Consider the following 24,292-nt stretch of genomic DNA (forward strand, 5'->3'; position numbering starts at 1 on the left):
CTCTGGGCGAGTTTCCAACTACTTTCCCGTGGAGCAATTTGAACTCCAGGTAGCTTAAATTGAAGCTGAATGTGTCTACTGTCTGATAGCAACGAACGTATCCAACGGGAGTGTGCCGTTGCCGCTGGAGAAGCTTCTCGGCTGGACGACGGACGGACGGACTAGGACAGGTGTGTGAGGCCGGTGTAGAGAGGGTCGACTTTACCTTGAGCACTCGCTTGCGGGCGGCGTCGTTTGATAACTTGCTATTAATTACGTTAGAGGCTGATTTCCATGCAAGCTTTCGCGCCCGCGTAACTTGTCCTTGGCTCGATAACTCGGGTGCTAATTGGAACCGAGATATTTCTCGCGTGCGCCGGCGACCCCTTCGCGGTGTGTGGGCTCTGTGTGTGTGTGTGTGTGTGTGTGTGTGGTGGCATGTGTGCGCGCCTTGGCAAGGGCGAAATTTCACGCCGGCAACAGAGAGAGAGAGAGAGAGAGAGAGAGAGAGAGAGAGAGAGAGAGAGAGAGAGAGAGAGAGAGAGAGAGAGAGAGAGAGAGAGAGAGAAAGAGAGAGGGAAAGAGAGAGCTAACGTTGAACGGAGGGGATGGTGGAGGTGGCTGCCTCTAATTATCTCGCCACGGATCTCCCTCGTTTCGTCTCAATTTAATGCTTTACGCAATTACACGATACGCATGCTAATACACTTTACGCCGCTTTCAAGGCTTCCCGCCTCGACCCCGGGAATATTTCCTTACCCTTGAATAGTGTAGCCTGCTCTCTCTACGGACGGATCGATGCTATACTCCCGATCCTTTAGAAGATACAAAAATGATACTTTTTATAATAAAAGAGTAGACTAGCATGTTCGTCAAAACTCGTCTAAATTATAGAAAAGTGATAATGTAATCGATTTCTTGCAATTACAATTTTATTTAAAATAATCTAGTAACTCAAGCAGAAAAAAACTGTCTTAGCTATTGTATTAAATATTGTCTGTTCTTTATACATATAAATTACGAAAAGATTTGGGCTTATATAAGAGATATAGTACACATATATAAAAGATATAGTATACATATAATTAAAAGATATAGTATACATATAATTAAAAGATATAGTATACATATAATTAAAATATAGTACACACATAATAAATATATTTTGAAAGGTGCGATATAGGTAAAATAAATTATTTAATTTGTCACTCATCCCACACGAAACAAGATAAAATAATTGCCAACGTAGAACGTTTGTTTTATGAAATAATGGATCCAGGGTCCCCCGCGAATAAACTATAATTTGAAGTACAGGAAGATCTATAGTCACATGTGTTTCAACGAAGCCAGCTGTCGCGATAAGTTACGAAGTTAATTCGTGAGGAGCATGCCCCAGCTAAATAGAAAAATAAACGAAAGGGTCGTGCGCGCGATACGCGCGTCGCCCGTAATGGAGGCTAGGATTAGCAGCAGCGCGGGGCCTGGCTTTTCATTAATTAGGATGTACGAGGATCCCGCAGTACATGAACAGCACCGCCGAACAGACCATTATGAAGCACGCGCGGAACGCACTGCTAGGACACCGCGTAAACAAAAAAAAACCCAAACTACTGAAATTAGTCGATTAATCGGCGCGACGCTGTCTCTAAGCGAAATATCGTGCCGGGAAGGATATCGCATTGCATTATCTGGTATTATTGGCTGGTTGCAAATTATACCGGGGCTACAAATTATACTTATTCTCTGTTGCACGTCCTCCCCTAATGCGGCGTTCGCGTTTATGATGTAACTGCGAGTATTGTATCGTGCAGTTGCGAATTTATTGAGAAATAATTGCTGAAAATGCGCAGAGAGAATTTTTTCATTTAGGTTGCTTCATTCGATTTAGTTAATTCTCGATTTAGTTAAAAATTTCTAATATAGGATTATATTGTTATATTATATTGGTATAGAGATTAATGTCGTAGTACAGGATAAACGCCGGCAGCTGGGGAGGGAGCCAGTTAGAGGCAATAAGAGCGAACACACCGAGAAAGACGCGCGTATATCTTGTCAACGATACCCCTTTAAAACGTAGAAACGCTTTGTCGGCGGCCAATAAATACAGCTCTCTCTCTCTCTCACTCTCTCTCTGGTGCCCGCGCGAACAACGCGCGGCACCGGGGCTCTGTGTGCTCTTAATCCTTGAAATTCCCAGGCGACTTTCGCCGCCCCGTTTCTTCCGTCCACGAAAACTTTCACCCCCCTATGCGCGCGCGTATCGCGACGCGACGGAAGAGAAACGGCGAACTTCTAACTTCGTCGTAAACGGCGAACCTCGTGACTCGCTTGGACAATTTTAAAACAATTTCTACATTACTTTCACCTTACATATATTTTTATTATTTGGATAAATTGGGTCCACAAAATGGCGCTCTGTGATAATTAAATTTACGTATCGAATGCTTTAAAATACAAAAGGAAACGCGAATTGCTCAGAAATAAAAAGAAGAGTCGCCCGATTCTCTTATCATGCCAAAAATACCCTGCTATCAAGAGTCGCGGACTTTTTGCGCCGCGTCGGGAAACTTTAGCAGCGCGGAGCTACATCTTCTAGGACAAAATTAACAACCTTGAAGATAGCAGTGGCACGGTGGAAAGAGAGAAGCAAGAAGAAGAGACGCGGAACTACTTGTTTGGACTTGTGCTTTCGCCCGAAGTAACTGTCCGGGGATGAATTTGCCACACAGCAGGTACATGTATCCCCTTGTGGGTGGATTTCGTGGAAGATTGACTCGAACTTCGACAAAACTGTTCGAGAACTGGTCTCGCCGCGGGACGAAGTAAAGGAATCCATTAACTTCTTTTAAACCCTTGATCGATTGCCAGTTTTCCCGATAAATATTACAGAGGGCTGGAAAGAGGAGCAACCCGGCTTAAATTCGTGCTAATTTAGAAGCTCGCAGTCAATTAACACCGTTGACGAACGATGCCAATATTTCTCGCCGGCGAGTGGTACACAGCTGAATCCGATTCGAATTATAATTCCCGACTAATTAACACCCTTGAGCGACGAGTGTCGCCGCGAAAAATTCACAGAAACGTCGAAGTCAGTCGATAAAACTGAGAAGAGAAGATTAATATTTATTACGGACGAATGGAATTTTTAATATTCGTTTTAAATTATAATATTTAGTATAAAATATAAAAGAAAATGTAATAGTTTAAATTTCGCGTGATTGAAGAGTTATTCGAGAAATTAGGGGAAAATTATATTTCGCCTAAATTTCGCATCGTAGGAAAATTGCACTTTACGCTAATTGTTGCACTCGGAAGACTGATATATCGTCGCAACCTGCCGGCGATCAATTATCGCGGCCGTGATAATACTAATTGCGTTACTAATGGCATCCGTGTCGGAAGAAAGTATTCGTGATTTTATTCCGTGACTCGGCCCCTTTTCCGTTTTGTCACAGACAACCACCGTAACCCTTCTTCCGGCTGCCTTCCTGCGCGGATCGATTAGTTTCGCCGGGGATAACGTGATCTTCCACGTGCCACAATAAGCTATCGTCGAAATAATAGGAAGAGAAATCGGAGGAGGGGGGAAGTGCGCAGCTATCTCTCCACCCCCTCGAGCTTATTTTTATCATTTCCATGGAAAACGGGCGGTATCTCATTCGTGAACGGTATACGGGGCTGCCACAGACGTTTTAGGGGGAATAAATTGTTGCACAGATTTCGTCTTAGCAATAATTTCGCACTTTCGTGGTTCCGTTACGTAGGATGAAACATTGGATCTCTCTCTGTGAGCTAACAATGGTTTCCAATTGTTCAAACTCTTTATCGAAAATTTGTTGCATAGATTTATAATAATTTTGATAATTGGCAGTAAGATTTTAATTATTCGTTGGTAATGCAATTTTAATAGCTTTAATCGTTGATAATGCAAGTTTAATGATTTTAATCGTTTATAATACAATTTTAATAATTTTAATAATCGATGATACAATCTTGACAATTTCAATAATTAAAAAGTGAAATTACTGTTCATATAAATTTATTATCCACCCTAAAATTATTACGTTACAATTAAAAAACTATTGTTCATCCAGTTGCAGCAATGTTGCCACTCGTATAAAATAAAATGCTATTTAAAGAAGACCGAAAGTAAGCTGATTAAAATCGACTCATTCGCGCATACTTTGCACAGAGACGGATAGACTGTATAAATATGTATAGTTTGACTATTTCCGTCCAGCTATCCGTATCGAACTGACGTTCAATCAATTGAGCAGCGATAATAGCCTTACCGTGAATTCAGAACGGCGGAAGACACCTCTCCAGATAATTCGATATTACCGTTCAATTCTCAGTATTTCCGTACGCGGGTGGGGGGCTCCAGCTCTCCGGCTAATCCGATTCGGCATTGACGAGATTCCATCGTCTAGTCGGAAATTCGTCAGGCCACTCTTCCTCTCGAAATTCACGGGCGAAACAATCTAGCGTAAACATCGATCCCCTCATACACGCTGTATCGCGTCTCCCATCACCGTAACTGCGTTTCCCCCCCTTTATCTGCCGCGATAGAATGTTATTCAAAAGATACGAATTTTCTAAAAATATATATTATATAGATATTTAAGGAAACGGAACGAATAGAATCGGAACGAACGATTAAATTATAAATAATAAATAAAACCAATAATAATACAATAATCCAGTAATAATATTGATTACTGGATTAAATAAAATTTCTGAAATAAATTTCTGGTCCTCGGTTTGATTATTCAGCCGCAATAATTATTCACAAAGAGCTCCACATATTCCGACCATTTATTCGACGATCCTTTTTTAATTGTCGAAAAAATCGTTCGCAGACCATTAACAGAAACGAGTTTTATTCAATACCCATAGTGCTCGCTTTGTAATGTATTCAGCCTCGCCTGTTACAGTATAAAAGGGGTGGGACTCTCTCTCTCTCTCTCTCTGCCAGCCGAAAATGTAAAACGGGACTCTGAATTCGTGAAAAGCTGCGTTTTCGAAGAAAATTGAATTTGAATATTGATCGGGTACACATTTCGCTCAACTAACCTTTTTTGCGAATGCTCCAGGGATACTGTATAAAAGTATGCGACACCTACGCTATATGTACGTACGTATACTACCCCCATATGTATACTATCCGTCGGTGTGACCGGTCACAGTGCCCGCGCGATCGTGTGTCCCCCTCCGCGTACTTGAATAAATATTTGAACTGGAATTACACTCGAAAACAAAACCATTCTCGAGGACACTTAATTCCTCGTTTAACCCTTTCGGTACGAGTACGGAATACATCCGGCGTCTATGGGATGCCCGCTATAAATAACAGTGGTACAAGTAGTACACATTATACAAGTTTCAAACGTTACACAAATTGCGAAAATAGTATAAATTAACTATACAAGTTGTACAAATTGCCCAAATATTACAAATCAACTATACAAGCAGTAGAAATTTTCCAGATATTTTTCTTAATAAACAATGTCCCTTCTAAAATCGACGCATCGCGATACGAAGTTTCAAAAGTCGAGTAGCATCGTCCGCAACGTGTTTTAGTTAGCCAATGTCCGCCGTGATTTATCCGGCCCGACATGTTTCATCAGGATCGGGCTATTACGAAAAATGTATTATCCAGGGAACTCTAAATTCAGAGACATCGATAAAATTAGATGACGGGAAGAAACGCCGCTTTAACGGGGTGGTGTTCATTCACCCGGAATTCCAAATGTCACGGCGGATTGAGTGACCCTTTTTAACGGGACATTTGGTAACCCGGCAATGTTATCAGAGAAACGTGAAGTTATGGTCCGTGCGATTCAGCCTCATTAGCTTCTTATTCATCGCGAACTATACTCAGTTTAAATAATGATCTCGATATCTCGCGTTTTCTTTTACTAAAATATAGCTATTAAAAATTACAATAACATTTGATATAGAAGAATTTTGCTTGGGCTTTGAATATCTTTTATGTAAAATATAGCGAAAATTAAGAATTATTGCCATCATTATTTTACAATAAGATAGAAGTAAAGTTGGTGCAATATTTAATTTAAAATAAAATAGAAACACAGCAAACATAATCTCTACTTTAAAATAAAACAGAAGCGAGTAGAATTTCTAATTATAAAATAATAATAAAATTAATACAATTAATACAATCTCAATCTATACTTGTAAACTTCTCTATTTGAAAATTAAAACTCGGATCGCATTGTTTGTTTAAGTCGATTCGCGAGACCGCAATCGCCACTTAAAAATCATCGAGCCGCGCCGCGACGGAGAACAATGACTGCATCGGAACTCGAAGAGCGAAAGTGCGCACGCGGCGGCCGTCTTGAGAACGCTTCTGAGAATGTCGGGAAGCATTCCGCTATTTCATGAATAATTTCCCACGACGTTGAAGTACCGCTATTAGAACAGCGGCTATCACCGGAACGCGCGCGCGCTCGCGCGCTCGTAGCGCGAGACTTTTTTACGAGTTTTGGAAGCGTACAAAACTCCACTCGTAAGGAATGTGCACGCTTACATTCGTCCGCGGATGTTGAAACTTTAAAGAGGCCGTGGGACCGCTGCGCATCTCCGGGGAAGACCGTCGCGAATAGATCGCAGCGTGGCGTTTCACGGACTCGGAGTACGGAAACGTTTTAAAAATCCAAACGCGTATTCTTCGTAAAACCTAGAAATGAATAGACGAGTCATATTTCAAGTAATAATTAAGTTTTCGAGGATAGTAATTAAATAAGAATTAAGATTCCAGAAATAATATTGAAATAATAATTAAATAATAATTCAGTTACCAAAAATTATACTTAAATAATAATTCAGTTTCCAAGAATAATACTTAAATAATAATTAACTATATTTGATGGTACATTCAGCTATTTTTTCGCGGCGGGAAAGCAGACGATTCGCCACCGTAAATCTGCACGAACAATGGAATTCGTTCGGCGATTGTCCGCGGTCGAAAATATTGCTGTGTCGATCGAACGTCGGAATACAGTCTGAATAAATTTCATTTGTACGCGTGAACACGCTCGAACGTATTTTTCTCTAACGAAAGTCAAATATTGCGATATTTCTGCTCGCGAATCCGCGCGAACAAATGTCGCTTAACACAAATTTCATTCGACTAACAATATTACATTGTTCGTAACAAATAGAGACGAACTTGTTCGTTATGTACGTCCGTGTCATAAAGAATATTAGCGCTGGCCGCTAACATGTTCTCCCTCTCTTCCCTGGATCCAGGAGATCATCCAGAGCGCGTATCGTAGAGTCGCATGAAATACAGGATTTTGAAAAGCACATTTACGTTTGAACGAAGAAACGAAGAGGGTCCCCCGCCCCGGGCGGGCGGCAAATACGCTCTTTCCGAAATCTCATTAGCTCTTCTAAATGAATTTTCGTTGGATCGCGGCCAAATACCGCGCGCAAGACGCTTAAAATCTGTGCCATAATCAATAATTTCGAGCGCACCGGACCGAAAGCAATTTGGCAAATGACCGGACCGCTTTTCTGTAAACGGTTGCTAGCCGGACGACAGATGCAACTGTCTCACCATTTCTGATGCTTTTGTCGAAAGATCGACTTTGGTGAATACAGTTTAATTAAAAGGGTGCGACGATGAACTTCCGACGATATATCAATTTATTTGCGCTAAATGGATTTTGATATTCTTGCTCGATTTTTGCTAGCTAAATTTTGTTCTTTTTAGCAAGGTTATTCAGTTTTTACTTTTGCAAGGAAGATATTAATATTCTTTATTCTTAGTATTTCTTGTTAAAATTTTATTTATTCTAGCGAAGTTAAAATCAATTTTTCTGTGGCTTTATTTTATTTGTTTTTGAATGGAAAAATGTTATATCTGTTGGATGTACCTTTCAGCGAAGGCTATGTACATTTCATTTACTTTAACAAAATCGTCAATATTTCTAAATCTTTATTTCATTGATTTTTAGATGAAAATTGTTATATCTCTTATTCATCATACTTTAGCGAAATCATCAATTTTTCAGTTGGTTTATTTTCTCCGCTTCTAAATAAAAAATTCAATATCTCTCATTCGATGAATGCTTTATTGAAAACATTTTTATTCATTTCACTAAAATTCTGAATTTCGCAATTTTATAACTGTCTACAATTTCGAACGATTTTTATTATAGCATACTTTCTAAAACTCTGGTTTTTATGCCATGAAAAAAATTGAAAGGAAAGCAGAAACTCGACCCACCCTGTGACTGGGTGTTCGATGGTTGAAGTGTTAACGAGAACATGGTGCTGAAACGTTCCACACGCAATGACGATGTCCGCCATTGCGCCATTGAAAACCATCGAAGCTGCGTTTGATGGCAGAAAACGCGCTTACGTAAGAGGAATGGTCCGTGACCTGGCACACAACGGGTCCGACTATATAGTAATATCGGACAAAGGGGGCGAAAGATGAAAGTTCAGATTTTACAAACGGACTGTAATAATGCCATTTAACTAATAACTTTTCATTGTTAGCTTCCACGGTAGTTATATGAATTCTCTCTATTATACTTTATTTATATCTTTTATTTCTGCTATAATGGTATAATGGTAATATCAGGAATTATAAGAGAAAAATAATTAGAAGCCAGAAATCTCATAAACGTTTAATCTAAAAAAAAAAAACAATATTTACAGACTATAAAATAATTAGAAATCAGTAGGAAAAGTTTCATCTTTCGCCGCCACGTTGTATCGCCATATACACACTGCTGGGCAGCTTAAAAATCCCCTGTCGGCCTATCAGGCGTTCCTGATCAGCATTCCGCAGTGGCAGCCCCATATTATTAACAAATCAATCAAACGCCGCCGTGCCGGCACAGAGTGGTAGTAAAACAAGAAGAGTGGGTGTCGGTCGAACGATATCGTTTAGTATCATCGGCGCATTCGAACAAGCTGATCGCGGATCGGCCACGGTTCGTTGCAGCCCGAAAGCTCGTCTCAATAAGGTACGGTTTGGCGTACACGTTCGGCTTTCGGCTACACGGCGATAAGAATCGGTTGTTTCTGGCTGGTAGGTGGTCCGATGACGTGTGGCTGATTGTAGGCCGGTCGGCTAAGGCGCTATTTCGAGGGGCCGATTTTCTAGCCGGCCCGCCACAAAATATCCAGCAAGATCTGCCGCCGGAGAGAGAGAGAGAGAGAGAGCCGTAAACTCGGCCACACTAAAACGCTTCGGGAACGGTCGGCTCGAGTCACGCAGCCTTTACGCGACCTCGAAGATAATAAAGTTCTGCTATTGCATCGAGTTCTCTGCGCCGATGAATCACGGATAGATGGAATCAAGGCTCTTTCGAGGATCGATATACCAACGCCGCGTTCGTCCGCCCTGTGCTCTCTCTCTCTCTCTATCTCTCTATCTCTCTTTCTCGCTCTCCGCACCAAGTCCTTTAACCCTCCCGGATTATTAGCATTTTCCCGTGGACGAACAGAATCCGAAGCTGATGCAATGCCTTTTTCCGAATGATTTAAGGATTCGATTTCTGAAAGCGATGGGTTGACCCTCTCTCTCTCTCTCTCTCTCTCGCTCTCTCTCTCTTCGTGAGGATGTTTTCGAGCAGGATATTCGGCTGAAAACCATCCCCCCTAAGGGGCGCGGAACTTCCGATGCGCTGCCCTATGAATGCATTCATCGCGTTCGCTTGAAGGAAATAATTTATTGCGGGGGTGTCTGTTGTGAAACGTTCGGGATGTTTGTGTGGAGGATTATGAGGTAATTAGATTCTTGTGCGAATATAGCTTTCTTTCGATTCTTATATAGTTGTAGCTATTTTTTACATTTTTATGTAGTTATAGTTTAATTTAGATTTTTATATAGTTATAGTTTAACAGTAACGGCGCTGGTAGAACACCTGGTTCAACCAGTGGTGGATACATAGCGCTATATATGTATACATGTATGTATGTATATCTGTGTTCTGAAACCACAAGGATTTAGGGTACTCTTACGATGCTTTCACCCTTCGATCGATAGCACTCGAGGCTCAACCCCGGATTTCGGGGCGCTGCGAAAGCGCAACGCGAAAACCGAGACTATAGCTTCCTCAACCAAAAAAAAAAATAATATAAAAATGAAGAATTTTCATCGCGTTATCGTATTTTGTCACCGTCTGTTCGGTTCGTTTTTACGAGAACTGGAAATAAAAAAAATAAAAAGAGCGTGCGCATCGGTGGCAACAAGTGTCTGTCGGTTTTAAAACTAATTAAGCCGGACTGCGAAAAAGATTGCTCTCTCAGCAATCGGTTAATTATCGGGTTATGAGAGGGGGAGAGAGAGAGGATCGGAGGAACGAGTGTACAGAGAAATTGCTTTTTGCTCGACGCATTTCTCTGGCGGAGAACGACGGTTTTCGCAGAGGAAACGACGCGGCACGGGTTTTTTGGCTAGAAGAAGTTAAAGGCGAATTTATATGATTCTTTTGTAGAATTGGGAGCTGGGAATGGAATTAATATTTATGCGAAACGATTTTATTGAGAATTTAGTGTTCTCCTACCAAATTGGTAATATAGGATTATTAAATCGATTTTTATTATATAAAAGTTTTTGAAAGAAAAATTTTTGAAATTACTAGATAATTAAATATACACATTCTCCTTTCGTTATAAATGATAAAATAACGCTATTCATAATAAAAGAAACGAAATAATCTATAGAAAACGGGAAGGCAGGTGACGTCGTGAAACTAACCCCACATTCGAGCTTTCTTCGTAGACAGTTTTACCAGCCTGCATCGGTCAAACCGGCATGATCTTGATCCCGAAGTGGCCGACCTTTCCCTTCGCCGCACGGACCGATTATGAAAATGGTAGTCCGCATGAATATTCCACAAACGTTTCGAATAAATCACTCGATAAAACGATTTACATCGGCGCGCGCGGGCAACGTTAAAGCGCGGAGCAACGTGGTAAATAATTCCGCGGCTGGAATTACGACGGCAGATTTCCGGGCGTTTATCGTCGGCCGATCTTACCGCCGACGAGAGAGTATCGTTTTCACGATTCCGTATCCATCCCTTGCTTGCTCGGCCTCTCTCCTTCTTATCGCCGTCTCCTTCAGACCGGATGACTGAACTGTTTCGTTCAAATTCGCGCGTGCCCGCGGTTCGGCGGAATGCACGAGCGGGCTAAGAGAAAGAGAGAGAGAGAGAGAGAGAGGGAGAGAGAGATTGATGAAAATCTGACACGAATTTAAAAATCGCCGGTTTATTTTCGCGGTAAGTTATCAATTAGACCGCTGACGATCTACCTTGGGACACGCGAGTTCGAGACTGGAGAACTCGCCGTGGAGAAAAAGCCGCATTGAGATGCGCCTCGTATTAATCTTAGTCAGCGATAATTGCGCATCCAGATTCGGATCTTAGGCTGGCGATATCGATTTCAATAGCGTGACACGCGAACTTGCTTTCGGCATTTTTATGACCAAACTTTAACCTTTGCAATTATTTCGATCGAGACGATTTTAAATTGTCGCATGATTTATTTTATAGCTACGTCTATTTATTAGTTTTCAATCATGTTGAAAAGATAATCGATGCTTTATTAATATTTGTTTGTTGCTAAAAATAAAAGTTGACAATGAAAAACAAAGACTAACAATTAGAATTGAAAGTAATAGATTTTCGATCGTCTTTCGTCGCATACTTTCGCAAACATTCGCGTATTCGCAGGATAATCCTCGTCCATTAATGGAAGCACAAGCAACGGAACACAATGGAGCGTGTTTCGTGATTTCACTTTCCCCGGTGGCGAATTAATATTCATTATATACCGTCACCGGGAATTGAATCCGTTGCGAACTATAGCGGCGTGGCAATTATATCGCGCCGCGTGAATTCCGACGCCTATTTATTATCCAATATTAACGACGCTTGACCGCTGTTTATTTATTTTCCGTCGATCGCCGCCCCTCCCCATTACCAATTAACAAACGGGGGAGGATATCTTGATTTCCGGTCGCGCGTATCCGCGTTTACTTTTCTTTTATACCCTTTTAATTCACAAAAATTAGGCAGGCAAGAAATTGGAACATCTAGCATAGCACAGCACTGCGTGGAAGCGCAGTTCTTTTCGCAAAAATTTATAGGTCTCGCGGCTGTATTTCTTTCGGCTGTCTTTCTCTCTGTCTCTCTGTCTCTGAAGAAACGCAAGCCACGCGGACAAGCTGGCAGATCAAACACCGTAGTATCGCAATTAACGTTCTTGCATGCAGAAGCGGAACTTTTCACACCAGGCCGCCGATTCATATGCCGTGACGTTTCTTATCGCGCTCCATTGTGTGCACCCACGGATTTCGTTTACAAGGTATTTTATCATAAGCACCTGTCTCGGTATTTTAAAGGGCGTGCTGTGGCCTAGAATTTAGAGATAAGTAAGCTCCTGTTTTATATCTAGAATGCATTTGTCATTAGGGCGCATTTATAAACTAGTTCATATATAGGTGTTTTCCATAATATAAAGGTCGATAATTAATTTTAATAATCTCTCATGTAATAAATCACTAGCAAATCCACTATTAATTGCAAATAAATTCGACAAAAATTATAAAACAATTATATATTCTGTCAATATTATTTTAATTAATTAATTCCTTCGTAAAACATTTATTTGACAATATGTGCAAGTGATAAAGAGATACAACGATGTGGCAAGTGAAAAGGACACGAACTTGACGAACCACCCTCGCATAAATTTTTTCCACGGTATAGTACTTCGATCATTCTACGTGGCGGTACTATAGGGAACAGGGTCTATCTAGTTGCTTAGTCATGAAGTGGGTATTGATTTTCACAGAAATTCGTCAACCAGGAACGTTAATGGCACAACGTTCTAGGAATTTCGATTAGATTCTCACCTGAAAGACTTTGTGCAGCAGAAACGTTCCTACGCCTTTGTGGCAAAATGTCCTTTACCAGGTAATTCGGTAAACCTTTTGCACCCCCCCAAAAACATAGGCCATATTATATAATAGTAACCTTTAATTAAGAAATATATAATTGGTAGACCTTTAATTATAGAAATCTATGATTATGAAATCTATAATTAATAGACTTAAAATTATAGAAATCAAAACACTACGATAGAACAAAACTCTGCCTATTAAACCAAAGCCAGCCAAAGTTAGAGCAAAGCTCCTTCATTCACTCACTTAACTCCAGCAATAAAACTATAAGAATCAACATAATCAGGAAAGTGAGCGCAGCTATACCCAAACTAAAGAATACTCGTTCCCAGATCCTTTAATTTACATCCTCTCCACTGTTTAAGATTATTCACGCGCTTAAAATAAATCCTAAGATCCCAGGACCAACACTAGTCCTACCAGAGCCCAACATCAAAACTATTCAAGATTCCTAGACGCCAAGACCTCTACCCTAGGATTCTAGAATTCTAGAGGTGCTCAGTGTTGACTCTACCAGTCGAGACGTCTCTCTAAACTCGTCCTTAGAGGTCCACAAGCTTCGATCCCAGCTGCCTCTGCTTCCAAGTTGGTAATTCAACTTGGAAGGTGTCCGGAGACAGGAAACTTCTCTTAGCGACGCCTCGCGGCCCCTGCGTAGATCCAAATCGGATCTTTTGGCTCTTGAATGGCCTAATTCGTGACTATCGATCTTGGTACGCGGCAGGTTCAACTTCCCAGCTCCTTGGATAGTCTGATCTTGGAACTTTCGACCTGGGTAAACTACCTGGATCGGTAAAATGGCTCCCTAAGAGCGAATCGCGATTAGGCTGTTACGCGAGGGTGCGCCTCTCGCGTCGAGCTCGATGGGAGGAATTTGTTTCTGATGAACGCCGCTGTAAAAGTTTATTATTTCGTGAAAGAGTAACGTGGCTGAATGTACTTTGTTCATCCTATCACAGCTTTTGCAGTATTATGAAGCTCTCGTAAGAGCTGGAGCTTCAGCTTTTAGCAAAAGGGCGAAGAGAAAGTTTCATTGAGAACTTTGTTGAAAATTTACGGGGCTCGGATCCATGGTAAACGTAGCACAGTTTGCTGAATTATTAATGGCTCTCATTCTATTTGTTAATCTGGGTTTAGTTTGATGATCAATTTTTTTTTTTTTTTTGGTTGATGAAATATTAATCTTTTGACGTGAAATAGGAATAATCCACAAAAATAATCCTCAAAAATAACCTAAAAGAATACTTCACAAAAATAGTCCTCAAAAATAATTACCTAAAAAAGTAATTCTCGAAAGAAAAATGACAGGAAGAAATTGCTCGAAAAATAACGATTAGTTAAATGGTCCAAAAGAGAACTTTATTTCCATCCTAGTATATAATTCCATGGTTAGCCTGCAAAACTTAGAATGGCGTTCTTTCGAACTGCACTCGATCATTTTACGGGTGCGTTTAAGCATGGAACTTCTGATCGATAACGCTGACTTTAGAAATTGACGGAAACAGTTGTAAAACGGATGACACGGTGCGCGGACGCGCTAGGCGGTCTTCGGTATACACACGTGGCTCCTGTTACAGGTGAACTTAACTTCGCCCCCGAAGTGCAGCATAAAATGTTTGCGAGCTACAACGTTACGCGGTGCCATAAATCGATTGACCTCGACCTCGATTGCCGAAGGGTGCCGTGAAAGATGCTAGGAGTGAATATTTAGTAGTCAAAATTTTCGACGCGAGCCGGCCGCCTATAAATATTTAAATAAAAAATACTGTCCCTAACCTTGACATTTATATAAAATTTGATACCTTTATAAAGACACATTTTACTAAATTAAATATTCGTTCGTATAAAACGCTTTTGTTGAACAAAAGTAATGGCAAAACGAAACCCATCGCGAATAATTCGTATTATTCATAAGCGCGCTATACGAGGGACGTTCTATACGAGGAACCATCCTCCGCAGGATATTCCTGGCGCAACGTGCACTTATGCTTTTTTCCGTGTCGCGTCGCAATATTGAAATTTTGTTCGAGTCGCTGCGCCCCGGCTGGGTTACGTCCAAGATGAGCAATAATTTATGTGGAGTCTCGGCTCCGCTTCGCGAAAGGGCGGGGTTCCCTTTTCTGCCATGGGGAGATGGTGTGTAGCAGAGAGACACAGCAGAGAAGCGGCTTTGACGTTTCCGTCCTTAGGCTCGAATAAATCAATCACACGCCGATAAATAACCTAGAGCCGCGCGTATCCTTTTAGGATCCAAAAGTCGGCGGAGAAAGTTTCCTGGCGCCGAATTTTCGCCCACGTCGCATTCAGAAAAAGTCTCTGTCCGGCGAGCAGCGCCTTTCCGTGGAAAAAAGCACACCCTTGGGAATTCCACTGTGGTGGACGGAAACAAGGCACGCGGTCGACCGTGAACAATGTCCCAGATATTGTTTTAATATGTTCGATGATGTTCTAATAAATTTGTTTTAATAATTTTTAAAAGAATTCTACCAGCTATCTATAAATCTACGATGCATTTGCAATTGAAGCAACAACGTTCTATCCCCAATACAGGGACTCTGAATGGCTGCAAGTGAAACCTGCGACTGGTAATCAAATTTACTTTCTCGCGAATTTGCCAAATAATGTCCGCACGTGACGTCTGGAAAATCGAAAGGAGACCTTGCCTTGGTTTTGTTGGACGCATATGCCTCATCTCACCGATGAAAAGAGGGACGTATCCTATATTTTCTCCCGTTGGAAACACGGAAGAGATGGTTCTCTCCGAGCTGCATATACAGCGTTTCCCTAAAAGAAACGCGAGCGAGCGAGCGAGCGCGCGCGCGCGAGCCATTCATGCGGGGGATGTCTTTGAACGCGCCGGGTATACGGTTCGCGCGAGTAATGCGCCTCGCTATCTGAATCGCGAATTCGATAGAAACATATTTCCGACGCTGACTTTTTCCACGGATGCCATCGAGACCCGGTCTTCTTACACCAGCGTCTCGTCAATGGACTGCGGATGTTTCTGAATGCGCGCATTAATTTTCGTAGAGTGTGGTGGAAGAGGAACTTTTTGGTGACTCGGTTCTACTGTGAATTGTGACTTCTAATTCTAAGAGTATTTGGACAGCAGTATGTGCTATATATATAGTACGTATATTGCGTAGTCCGCTTTATTTTCGCGGCAGTCACTTCGCCAAATTGAAATGGAAATATGTGCGAGGATACCCGGTGGTGCCCCATTGGTCGGTTGATCGTACGCTATGGGCGAGTGACGCGCCGTGCACGTGTGAACGTAGCGCGGAAGACTGGTAGGAAGTGCAGTCCGTAGGAGCAGTGAAACGTGGAGAAACGACCGGGCGACAGACAAATTGCATTAAATCTCCATTCCGCGCCGCGCGGAAAATATCGACGCGCTTGGTAGGCGGGATGCTCTGCTTCGACGTAAATATTGATACGGGACCGGATGAATCGTGCCGCGCCGGCTGCATCTTTCATGCGATCGGCCCGACCCGGTCCACACGTCGCATTCAGTACAGTACGGTTCAATTGACAGTATTCTAAAAAGACAGTAATTCTTCCATTTGAAATTATTTACATGACGTCTTAAGGAGAGTAATTAAGTAATCGTATTTAGCAGAAAATTGATTTCGGATTAATACTTGGAAGTTAGGATTTTCGTCTTGAACGCTCGCGCGAGCGCCGCACCGAGCAGAGAATAAAATAAAATCCTGAAGAAGATGGTTGGAGGGCGCGCGAATTCACGGCGCGTCTCCTCAGGCCTTCCCAGTGTCTTCCGGTGTTGCAGAACCGTCGTCCCGTGAAATAATTCAGTTACCCTCTGCGCCCAGAGTTTCGAGACATCCGGTGTTTATTGCAGAACTTCAACGATTCGACTGAATTATGCACCCCGGATTGCGCCGCGCTGCGGAAACTTCGGCTCGCGGCTCTCATTTGTCGCGTTCTCGTTCCTCGGCGAATTAAGAAAACACGAGATTGTAACAATTTCGTGATGGACAGCTGCGATTCTGATGACTTATTGGAGGATGCTTTTCTTTCTGAATTTTAATACATGATTACAAGAAATTATCTACTGATTTTTATTCACCTAAACTAACTTATGAACAGTCATCTTTTTAAAGAAGCTTCCGTTCTTGAAAATACCTCGATAAAATATAATAAAATCTGTGGTACAACAAAACAAGCTTTCGCTACTATCCCGTCTATTATAGTAATTCCCTAGTTCCCCAGCAGCGCGCAAATTCTGGTTGACCGTCTACAACTAATGGCCGCTTAATAAACGCTGATTCAGGACCGCGTTGCGAATATTATGAAAGGGATCTACGTGTTCTTCCGACTAAGAAACGTTACCCAAGTGGCTTTTGGTCCAATTTCGATGAAACATACACGTACACATATAATATTATAATATAGAACTCGAGGAAATATGGGGCACGTATTTTTTTACCAACCACTATTCATAATGTTCTCAGGGTAAAAACAGCCCTCAAAGTTTGGAATGAGAAATATGTTTGGTCCGTAGCCCAGGGAAACATTAATTGCCGGAGGGGAAAAACTTTAAATATACCAGCCACGTGTATTTAATATTAAATTAAAATTGAATAGTCTCCCGTTTATATAAATATCATATTGATTATATGAAGGGAACGGCTCTTTTTAATACATTAAGTTAAGTATTGCATTTGATAAGTTAATTATGGTAAATATCGCGATGTTGTTGCAATCAAGAGATACCGTTTATTCAGGCGAATCCTTGACGAATGATTCGCGCAATTACTTGGCCGACAGCAGCGTATTTTTTTTCCCAAGGAGCGATTATTAAGTGGAAATGACTTCGAGAATGCATGAATTATGAATCGTGGGAATCGCCAGCTGTTATCTGACGGTTCGCTCGCTTCCTTAATTGCATTGGAGACGAAAGTGAGAAACATCGAGCGCGAGTAAAATAGCAGGAGAGAGGATCGATTTTAGTTCCAAGAAACAGCTACTGCGGAACTCTTGCTCTATCACCTTGAATAAACTAATATAACTGTAACAATTCGCGATTACTTCCGTTTGGTAACAATTGGTAACAGTTGGCTGAAATAGGGATCATCTTGTAATTTAATTAAATGGCGATCTGAATTTACGTCTGAATTTTCGAATAGCAATATAATCGAGTAATAACGTAATTAAGTTACAACATAATTCAGTTACAACATAATTGACATGTAACATAATTGAGTTACAACATAATTAACTTCCACCATAATCGCCTTACAACACAACTTCGCAGCTCCGTCCAGTGCGACCATAATCGACAATAACCGGAATTACTCCGAGACCAGAATTCCCCGAGCAATAGAATCGAAACTCCTCGGAACCCCATGGAAGAACAGCGGGCAATAAAATCACGGTGTTAAATGTTACAGTGGAAGAAGGTGATGGCCCGTACCACGCGCTCACGACGAAAAATGGCGAACACGACTGATGCTCCCTCGCCCGCGAGCAGCCTTCTGTCGTCGTCGACGACGACCCCGTTCACCGGCCCGACAACGACGCCCTACTCCACCGAGGGCTACACCTTCAATTACAGCGGGCTGCCCAGTTTGGGCGGCTACTCGTTGGAGGATCTGAATTACACGGAACTGTGGGTGGACGTCTGGAATAGCACCGAGGCCAGTAACGTCACCGAGAGGTTAAATACCACTGTATTATCGTCGGGGGGTGGCTACTGCGACGAATGGGAAGCAGCGCAGCACAAACTCTTCCAGGTGAGAGAACACAGGCCGAGCGACGTAGACAGAACTAATCCGAAACAGGTGTTTAAGTGGTAGTTTTATGCAGGGCGAGTCACAAAACATAATCGCGAACTAGCTTCTTGCAATTATTTTTGAAAGCGAATGTCATTGATGAGTCTATGAGGAATTTAAGAATTTTCTTTCTAATGTGACTCGCCCTGCGCACGAGTCCTTTAAGGACACAACTTCAGAAAACCCAGAAATTATGTATAGCATATTAGATAGCGTTTCCAGCCATGAAACACTCTTTAGTAGACACGATATATTGTAAAACACACGTAAATCTCTGCATCACGTAGGAATATAGTTTACAACAGTATAGCCGTATTCTTTAGAATTTGTGTAACTTGCGAAGTGTCGGAAATAGAAAAGGATAGAGTAACACGTTGTATATGTATACGTGCTATGTATACATAGCGAGGTGAATTATGTGTGGCAGCATATCGGTAGAATTTCAGGCTGCTGCTATCGATAATTGGATCGGGTCGTCTTCATCCAGGCTCGTGTTTTCCATTGAATCGACAATTATTTGAAAGCCGCGCGTGCGTGTTCCATTCTAGTTGAAACGTCGTAATCTTCGAAACGATTCGAACGATCAGATTCTACTATCTATTCTACTACTATAATTTCTTGAAATTTATGGTCGAAACGACAATCTTTCAATTATTTATAAGAAAAATTCCATCGCGATATCTCCATCGATTAGAAAAGTAACAAGCAACTGGTCCCCGAATTTTCTAAAGCGGCGCGACTCCACGCGTAACTTATTCCCCTGTGAACGCAGTCCATTTTTCTGACGTGGAAACCCGTGTTTCGATTTGCTGCCAGGCGGCGAATCTGTTCTTCGCGGCGGCGTTCCTGGTGCCGCGCTCCTTCAAGGCCTCGGTGCTGGCGCTGCGCACCTTTCTGACGGCCGGCTTCATGCTGGCCGCCCTATGGGCCGGGTTCACCATATGCGCGCTCGACGCGATGCTATGGTGCTTGGCCCTCGGCCTCCTGAACGGCATTCACTCCCTCATACTAGCCTGTCGCTTTCTGCCGCCCGCGCTCAGCCCCGAGCTGGTCGAGCTCTATCTGAAACTGTTCAAGCCGTACAAGGTTAGCAAGAAGCACTTCCAGGAGCTGGCCAAGGAGGCGAGGATACTCAAGCTGGACTCCGGTCAGACGTACGCCACGGAAGGCGTCACGCCCGCCGACGAACGGCTGTCGATACTGTTGCGTGGCAAGTGAGTATCAATCGGTCAAATGTGGCGATCACTTTGCAAACTGTCCAACAGTCTGTCATGTCGCCATAATCGAGCGATGGAAGGTATAGTACGGGAATACAGCTTAAACTATTTTAGATAATTTAGTTATCGCCAGAATTACAATTTAAATATCGAATAGTTAGTTGGTTAGATAGTTTTCTGTAATTCGTATGTGTAAGCAGTACTTTGGCGGACTGGACTGCCAAAGTAAAAGGGTTTAGCTAATAATTATATTAGGTATTAATTTATTAAACTTTGATTTATTTCCCAAGGTAATTGTACGTAGATTGTTAGTTATGCGAATAGGTAGTGCAATATTACGTTAGGTACTGTAAAACTAGAGTAGAAGTTATTAATTGTATGTAAAAGAGATATTTATTTTATAAAAAGTTACCTTAATATGAAATTTATTGAAACTCGCCCAGCGATCAAAAAACAATCGCCATAATTCCGTCGTCCGCGTCGTGGCGGAAAAATCGCGGAAAAGTTCCGTCGCCGTCGATACTTCGATCATCTTTTAACCAATCATTGACCGATCCTGCAGGTTGAAGGTGACTTGCGACGGCACGCACCTGCACTACATCAAAGCTTATCAGTTCGTCGACTCGCCGGAATGGGAGGCCATGCACGAGAACATCGACGACGTCTTCCAAGTGACGATTAGAGCCGAGGAGTCCAGCACGTACATCTGTTGGACCAGGCTGAAGTTGCTCAGGGTACTCAGGCACAGGCCGCTACTTAAGGTCGTCCTCAACACCCTCATCGGTAAGGACATTACGTCCAAGTTGTACGCCCTTAACGAGCAGCTCGCTGGTGTCGCCGCGGCCAGTGAGACAACCACGTCGAATCCTTACAGGGGCGTCGCGAGAAGTCTTAGCGTCGACGCTGTAAACACTGAAACCGCGGGAAGAGTACGCTCGACGACGTGGAAGGCACAGAGGAGGCACAGTAACCCGCGGAGCGACAGTAAGTATTCCTTTTATACCCTATTGCACTTCCCATAAGACGATAAACAATTATTGGTGTTTTTTAAGAGACAGTTAACCCTTTGCAATCGGTGCCAAAATCATGGCGTTTCTATTTTACGTAATTTGGTGCTTTTTTACACATGGTAGGATCGAATTTTGCTACTTGAGCAATTGTTATTAGGTTTTTTAGAATTTCTTTATTATAGAATCGAATTTTGCCACTCGTGTAATTTTTTAATAGGTTCTTTAGAATTTTTAAAAATGAAAATAGTGCTTATATATTTAGTATAGTGTATTAGTATTATATAGTACAATTATTATTATATAATAACTATTATACTGTCACTATAGATTAGAACTATTACATTATTATTCCATATTATTATACATATTACATTGTTAATATAAACTCTATTCAACTATTTCAAATGGAACGCGAGCACCAAAATAGAAAAGCATTTCGTATCGCAAAGGGTTGAACAAGCGGTCCGATTTTTATTCCGGCGCGCGGCGTTGACAGTCGACGTTTCGAAACAAAAAGGTCGGAAATTCTGGTGGAAGTCAGCCGGGGCAACGGGGTTTCAATCCTCGGAGCAGAGAAGCGATCGTTGAAAAAATATATCGTTTCGCCAGCCTCGCTTTTCGATGGTTCCGCGACGATCATAGAGCCGCGGTGATCGCGAAAGGGGGTGGCTAGGTTAAAGGGGGGGGGGGGGCGAGGGCGAGTGCAGTCGGATGGAGGAGGTCGGGAGCGATTAAGCCTCGCCGGTACATTCGATCGATCGGTATCGAATAGCAATTACGCGCGCGGAGGTTTCGTCGCATGGCTGGGGATACGGCGAGCCTGACGAGCGGCCCGAAATTGACTGTCCACAGGGAGTTCACCTTCCCGGTACTCGCACCAGTATTGGGCGCCGGTGGTGGCGAATCACTTCCCGCCGACTTCGCCGTTCACCCAGGGCCAGAACCTCGGCTACTCGTTGCTGCCGCAGGGCGTACAGTTCTCGCCACCGCCGCGGGCCCCCCTTCTGTCGCATCAGCCGTTGACACGGCAGCGTAGCGGCGGCACGAGCGGCGATTATACCCTGCTACCTCAGACACCGAAGCTCGAGAGGAAACGCTCGAAAAAGGGAACGAGAGAGGTGAGTAGTAGCGGCGATGCTCCACTTCGCCTTCCATCCGTGACGGCGAGCGACGCCGCGTCTCCTCGCGATTCTTTCGGAAAAACGGTTTTTAAAAAACTATTCTAAAATCTGTTTTCATTCTTCCATCTCTCTCTCTCTCTCTCTACCTGTTCTTAAAAATCCACGCGAACTCTCCGTAAACATAAAAGTCGATTCACAAAAAAGAAAACGCGGTCATCCGACGCTGATCCTTAAAACGGGGACAGGAACGGGTTACGTCGCATCGACGACGAATCAGCCGTCCGATCGCGAGAGAGAGAGAGAGAGAGAGAGAGAGTTTCCAACGTCCTAGCAGACGGGGTAATCTGATTTCGCGCAGGGAAAAACCATCGGACATCTCATCGCGTTTACCGGAAGCATACACGGTGGCATAGAAAAAAATTCATCGGTGCGCGTCTTGCTCGAGTGGCTCCATCATCCCCCGGCCCCGTCGCTATTTATCCTTATCCGGCAAAAAGCTGTCCAACAACCTCTTTGGACGAGGCGACTGATCCCGCAAAAAGCCGAACGGCACCGTTGTTCAATAGCTCGAGCAGATTTCCCATGTATCCCGCGCTTTTGTTTATCCCCCGACTCTTCCGGGCTTCGAACAGATTGCCGGCGAAAGGGGTGGGCATCGCGTCCGCGTCCCCCTTTCGTTTCTTCCCCCTTGGCGTTTCTTCGCTTATGTTAGGGGATGATTAAGTGTCACGGATCGAAGAGGGGTGGGTTCTCCTTCTTTCTAGCCGGTTTCTTCGTCCGCGTCGGTGACAAAACGCATCTAACCGCCGGCCAAGAAGAATCTCGCGCCTCGCCGCGACGTATACAGTCCGTCCCATAACTTGCGGTCATTAGCGACGACTTTTAGTTGGGGATATTGGTTTTAGTTGGGGTATCCAGGCAAGCACAATTTTTTCCCGTTTTTTTTGCGAGGTTAACAACGCGAGTTTATCGAGAGAAGCGAGAATAAATTCTACAATATTGTTACCGGAAAAAAACTCAATTACGCGGCCCGCTCTCCTTCGAAAAGGGAGAAGTGGACCGATATTGAGTTACCGACGGGGGTTCCGGCCAGATGGTGTGTCACTCTTGACCCCGCCGAAGGAGAATGACGACGGCCGAACACGGAGAGACACACGGCCGGCTTCTTCTCTCGTCCACTCGTAAATAGAGCAGCTGTCGCGGAAAGGGCCGCGCGCGAGACTCTTCAAGTCAGAAGTGTCACGGAACTGGCTCCTCCACGGAGACAAATGGCGCTACGTTGGACGGCTCAGACGCGCCATTTCTTTCTTAGCCCCCGAGCCGGAATTCTCGCTAACCGACGGTTTACTGCGGAACACTTTCCTTTTTGGCCCGGCTGTCTCGCGGCGAGCGCTTCGACGCGTCGACTTTCTTCGATTGTTTCACTTTTTCGCAAAGGATTTTTATGAGGATTGATCTTTCTTGTGGAAAATACGGGGTTGGAAATGATGACTTAATTGTTATATATATTTTTTTTTTGAAGAGGTGGTGTGGTTGGGAGGAGAGTTAAATTAACTATTAACTTAATTCACTTGGAAGCGAGGTATCGAGTTCTAGTAAAGGAAATAATATTTTAGGAAGTTCATATTATATTTCTGAATTTTTAGGTATCGATACTGGCGCTGGCTTTCGCGTGACAGTTGTTTGAAAACTGAACTGGGTCTGAGGGACACAGTATGGCATACGTGTCTCGCGTGGGACGTGTGACAGCGGAGGATTAGTTTGACATAACTTCGTCGAAATTGATCTCAATTGGAACATTTTTGAGCTTGTAGAGGAAATAGTTTATCAGACGATAGTTGAACAAATTTTTGCAAAAATTGTTATTAGAGAAGAGAAGAAAAATAAAAACATTTTACATTTCTTTGAAATTTCTTATCTGAACTCGAAACAAAAATTTAAAGAATAAATTTTCTAAGACCTGGTCTTGCAAATATATGTAGCAAAAATTATTTTTATATATATAACTCAACTTTTCCAATGACAAGTATAAACAACAAAACAGAGAGAAAAGGAATAAAGTTGATCCGCGAAAATGATCAATCATTTGTTCAGAATTTCGAAAGATTGCATTGGTAATAGATGGCCGGGACACGCTGCGGAACAGCGATCAGTCATTGTATCGTTGGCGATGTTCCATCAGTGAAATGAATGCGATGCATTCAATCTCAACTAGGCATCG

General features: G+C 42.8%; 1 protein-coding gene across 3 annotated transcripts in view; it reads left to right on the plus strand.

Annotated features, from left to right (window-relative positions):
• The window catches only part of LOC144477022 (popeye domain-containing protein 1), a 62,729-nt gene that overhangs the window by 32,202 nt on the left and 6,235 nt on the right, over nucleotides 1–24,292 (plus strand). For all 3 annotated transcript variants that reach the window (XM_078194424.1, XM_078194425.1, XM_078194426.1), the window contains 4 exons: nucleotides 18,343–18,684; nucleotides 19,540–19,937; nucleotides 20,503–20,924; nucleotides 21,803–22,068. In XM_078194424.1, the coding sequence (XP_078050550.1) occupies nucleotides 18,355–18,684; nucleotides 19,540–19,937; nucleotides 20,503–20,924; nucleotides 21,803–22,068 (1,416 nt within the window). In that variant the 5' untranslated portion in view covers nucleotides 18,343–18,354. The remainder of the gene's footprint in view (nucleotides 1–18,342; nucleotides 18,685–19,539; nucleotides 19,938–20,502; nucleotides 20,925–21,802; nucleotides 22,069–24,292) is intronic.

The sequence above is a fragment of the Augochlora pura genome, chromosome 11 (genome assembly GCF_028453695.1).
Source record: "Augochlora pura isolate Apur16 chromosome 11, APUR_v2.2.1, whole genome shotgun sequence".
In the NCBI taxonomy this organism is placed as follows: domain Eukaryota; kingdom Metazoa; phylum Arthropoda; class Insecta; order Hymenoptera; family Halictidae; genus Augochlora; species Augochlora pura.